Below are 4,686 nucleotides of genomic sequence, written 5' to 3' on the forward strand. Positions count from 1 at the left end.
ATCTACTAGAGAAGTAAAGAGTCCTCTTGAAATTGTGTTTTCTGATGTGTGGGGTCCAGCACAAACATATGTTAGTGGTCACAACTACTATGTCAGTTTTGTTGATGCCTATAGTCGTTTCACATGGCTTTATCTTCTTAAGCGCAAATCTGATGTGTTTGATATATTCATTCAGTTCCAATTGCATGTTGAACGTTTACTCAAGCATAAAATTATCCATGTTCAGTCAGACTTGGGGGGAGGGGAATATCGCAACCTCAACACCTTCTTTAATAAGCTTGGGATCTCTCATCGTTTGTCATCCCACACACACATCAACAGAATGGCGTTATTGAGAGCAAACATCGCCATATAGTTGAAACCGGTCTCACACTTCTTGCTCATGCTTCTGTACCTTTTCGCTTTTGGAGTGATGCTTTTGCCATCGCGTGTTTTCTCATTAACAGATTACCTACGCGTGTTCTTAATATGAAACTCCTATTGAGCTCTTGAGTGAAACTCCTGACTACACCTTTTTCAATGTGTTTGGGTGTGCCTGCTGGCCTCATCTTCATCCTTAGAATGATCGCAAACTTGAGTTTCGCTCCGAAAAGTGTGTGTTCTTGGGGTATAGTTCTCCCCACAAAGGCTACAAGTATCTCCATGTCCCAACAAATCGAGTCGACATATGTCGGGATGTTGTTTTCGATGAGAACGTCTTCCTGTTTTCTGCCATGCCTCAGTCATCTATCACTGCACCATCTATGTATTCATCTCCACTCATGTCTGTCCAATTTGAAGATGTTGCATATTCGCCTGTGTTGTTACCTAATCATGGTGCAAGAACTGGACGTGGAGCTCGCCTGAAACTTCTACCTGACGGACCCCCTACGCCGCCCGTGGCGCACGACGATCGGTCGGTGCATTCTCCTGCACACCGTCTCCCGTCCTCGACTCCGTCTCGGGAGCCCTGTCTAGTGTCTACTACTCCGACTGGGCCGGAGCCTGCGTTGGATACTGTGGTGGCTGGGTCGGAGCCCGCAACGGAGCGGCCTTCGTCGCCGCCTCCTCGCCTGGCTTCTCCTCCATCGTCACCCCCTCCATCTGCACGGGCGTCGCTGCCGCCTCCTTCGCCAGGGCCCGCAGCGACTCACACGCCGTCTGGGCCAACGTCGCCTGGCCTGCCATCGCCCGGTCCATCCTCGCCGGCGTCCCCTAGACCGGCCTCACCTACTCCTGATTCCCTGCCTGCCCCGGTGTTCGCTGCTCCGCGGTGTCCACACACATGTAGTCGCAGTGGCATTGTTCATCCCAAGGAACGCATCGATGGCACGGTCACATACCTTGTTGCTTGCATGGCTCATGCCGTGGATGATCCAACCACCGAACCACGCAGTTATCAAGCCGCTATGAGTATCCCACACTGGAGGGCTGCTATGGAACAAGAATATCATGCTCTTTTGCAGAATAAGACCTGGCACTTGTTCCCCCTCCACCTCGTGTCAACATCATCGATTCGAAGTGGGTTTTCAACGTGAAGAAAACATGCAGATGGTTCAATTGAGCGCTACAAAGCGCGTCTCGTGGCTAAGGGCTTTAAACAGCGTCAGGGTCTGGATTACAATGATACATTCAGTACAGTTGTCAAGCCTACCACTATTCGACTTCTTCTGTCTCTAGCAGTTTCCCGTGGATGGTCTCTCCGCTAGCTTGACGTGCAGAACGCTTTTCTTCATGGATTGCTTGAAGAGGAGGTTTACATGAGGCAGCCTCCTGGATTTGTCGATCACACTCAGCCTCATCATCTCTGTCGTCTGACCAAGGCTCTCTATGGATTGAAACAGGCGTCTCGTGCCTGGCATGCTCGTCTGGCTTCAGCTCTACGCACTCATGGATTCATTCCTTCGACGGCTGATACTTCACTATTCCTGTTTCAGCGACCGAGTTTGACCATGTACCTCCTTGTGTACGTGGATGATATTGTCCTGGTTAGCTCCTCTCCGACAGCAGCTGATGCTCTTGTGACTGCGCTTGGTCGTGATTTTGCGGTTAAGGATTTTTGACAACTTCATTTCTTCATGGATATTGAAGTCGCTCATCAGTCTCGTGGCAGTTTGGCTCTCACCCAGAAGAAGTACTCTCTTGATCTCTTGCGCCGTGCTGGTATGCTCAAGTGCAAGACTTCGCCCACGCCCATGTCCTCCACTCACAAACTTTCAGATGCTGATGGTACTCTTCTATCTCTCGAGGATGCTACTGAGTATAGGACTATCGTTGGTGGCCTGCCGTATCTGACGATCACGCATCCTGATCTTTCCTTTGCGGTTAACAGGGTGTGCCAGTATCTTCATGCACCTACTGATGTGCACTGGTCTGCTGTGAAGCGCATACTGCGCTATGTGCGTCTCACTGTCTCCTTTGGTTTTCACCTGCGCCCCAGTTCCTCCGGAGTTCTTTCTGCATTCTCGGATGCTGATTGGGCTGGGTGTCTAGAAGACAAGCGATCTACGGGGGGACATGTTGTGTTCTTGGGGCCTAATCTGATCGCCTGGAGTGCATGCAAGCAAGCCACTATTTCCCGCAGCAGCATAGAGGCTGAGTACAAGTCAGTTGTCAATGCGACTGCCGAACTCATATGGATTGAGTCCCTACTTCAAGAGCTAGGAGTTGCTCAGCCACATCATTCGGTCCTTTGGTGTGACAACATTGGTGCTACGTTTCTGTCATCAAACTCGATGTTCCATGCACGGACCAAACACATTGAGATTGACTATCATTTTGTGAGGGAACGTGTTGCACAGAAGCTACTACAAGTAGGTTTATCTCTTCAAAAGATCAACTTGCAGACATCTTCACCAAGCCTCTACCTTCTCCCATGTTTGAGGTCTGTAGGCGCAATCTCAACCTCCTAGATGCTTCAGGAGTAAGTTGAGATTGAGGGAGGGTGTTAGACTTTGTATTGTAGTGTTACTGTGTAATCCATACCGTATTGGTATAGGACTTGTATGACACCATTATATATATGTGATAGGCCACCTCATAGAGGGTTGAGCCAGTCCCTCCAAAACCTATGTTTTACAATACCAACGCAGACTACTGAAGCCCCAATGAGATGACACAGACAGAGCGAGCAGCGCTAAGACTTGTGCACATCCGATGGCCACAAAAGCGACTTAAAGCAAAATTAAAAGCAGACGTATGAAAATTAGAAAAACTGTAATTTTATTGAAAGACGGGCATAAAGTACGTAGTAGACAAGCATGCCCGGCAAGCTCAAACAGATACAATACCATGGACCATAAAATTAAGGCCCCGTTGTTATCCCACACGTAGACCTGAGAAGATCAATCACGACCAGAGGTCCCCTCCGTCGCCGCCACAGCATCAAGAGATGAGCTCCCGGCATAAGCTTTGGTAATGAAATCAGCACACCTCTTCTGGAGCTCCCAGCAGTTGTACTGCTCGGCAAAAGCCAAAGTTGTCGCTGCTGTGTCCACTTTGATGCCATCATAGAGCTTTCTGGCGCAGATGAGCTTGAGCCTGTCCAGCCCATACCTGTCAGCAGCAGCAAGTAGATGTTGAGCAAGAGCCATCACAGATGCCGCCTGCTCATGCGCCTCATCCTGTTGTCTGGATTCTGGCACGGTATCGGTAATCATGGCCTCTGCACCCGCCTGCTGTTCGAATTCTAGCACAGTGTCAGTGTAGATGAAGTGGAGCAACGCCTTGAATACCGCGGCCTCCATGTCCTTAATCTCCACGCATTCCGAGCCCCTCTCAATCATGTCACCAAGGAACGCGGCCTTAAAGACACGGGACCTTACCGCGAGTATGTACTTGTGCGCCACAATGGACTCCCCGGACACAAGAAATGTGACGTCCGCTCCCATCTGGCTCTGCAGGAGTTCAGCGAAGTGCTGGTGCAGGTTAGAGGTTGGCACTGGCACATGCACTTCTGGTTCTGGTATATCTGGCAGCTCCTTCAGAACTTCAAGGGTGCATTGCACAATGAAAGAATCATCCTTGAGATAACGCGATTTATTCAGCGTATACCATGGCATGAGAAGCATTTGAGATGATTTATCTTGGGGTTTCCTGAATGCTACTGACCGACAAATTTCTTCGGATGGTTCACGAACTCCCTTCGGGTCAACCAAGCAACCACGTATAGTCGTCACCACAGCCACAGCGCACTCGCTGAGAAGGACAACATTGATTGCCACCCAGGAGGGAGCCGATGGCTCACCGCCATGCGGATATACACGGATTTCCCAGTCATGCCCACCGAGATTCCATCTGCGTTTGATGTGATTGTCCCTGCCCGGCATGTGAAAGCTCTTGCTATATAAATTCGAATTGGTTCCTGGTCCTGGTCAGAGACCATCGTGTTCGCGCTGGCGGTCCAACAAAGAGGCGAAGTAGTGGACACTACCGGAACAGGGCTCTAAGCCGACAGCCAAATGTATGCCGACGGCCACCGTCGGCCTAAACCGAGATATGCCGACAGCTAGGTCCTGGCCGTCGGCGTACAATGGCCGTCGGGCTATCCCCGTCTACGCCGACAGCAGCCGTCGGCACATAGCGGCCGTCGGCTTATCCCAGGCTACGCCTACAGCTGCCGTCGGCATATACAGGCCGTCGGCATAGATGCGGGCCCGCCGACAACACTCATCACGGCCGGCTAACGACGTCAAATCTATGCCGACG

General features: G+C 50.7%; 1 protein-coding gene across 1 annotated transcript; it reads right to left on the reverse strand.

Annotated features, from left to right (window-relative positions):
* Window positions 1-3,180: 3,180 nt before the first annotated feature.
* On the reverse strand, window positions 3,181-4,325 carry LOC123083279 (BTB/POZ and MATH domain-containing protein 1; the record flags this gene model as incomplete). The annotated part of the gene is given in 1 exon segment (XM_044505357.1): window positions 3,181-4,325. A coding segment is annotated over 1 exon segment (1,002 nt), but the record flags the coding sequence as incomplete, so codon positions are not given.
* Window positions 4,326-4,686: the final 361 nt, after the last annotated feature.

This window comes from Triticum aestivum, chromosome 4A, assembly GCF_018294505.1.
Source record: "Triticum aestivum cultivar Chinese Spring chromosome 4A, IWGSC CS RefSeq v2.1, whole genome shotgun sequence".
Taxonomy (NCBI): Eukaryota; Viridiplantae; Streptophyta; class Magnoliopsida; order Poales; family Poaceae; genus Triticum; species Triticum aestivum.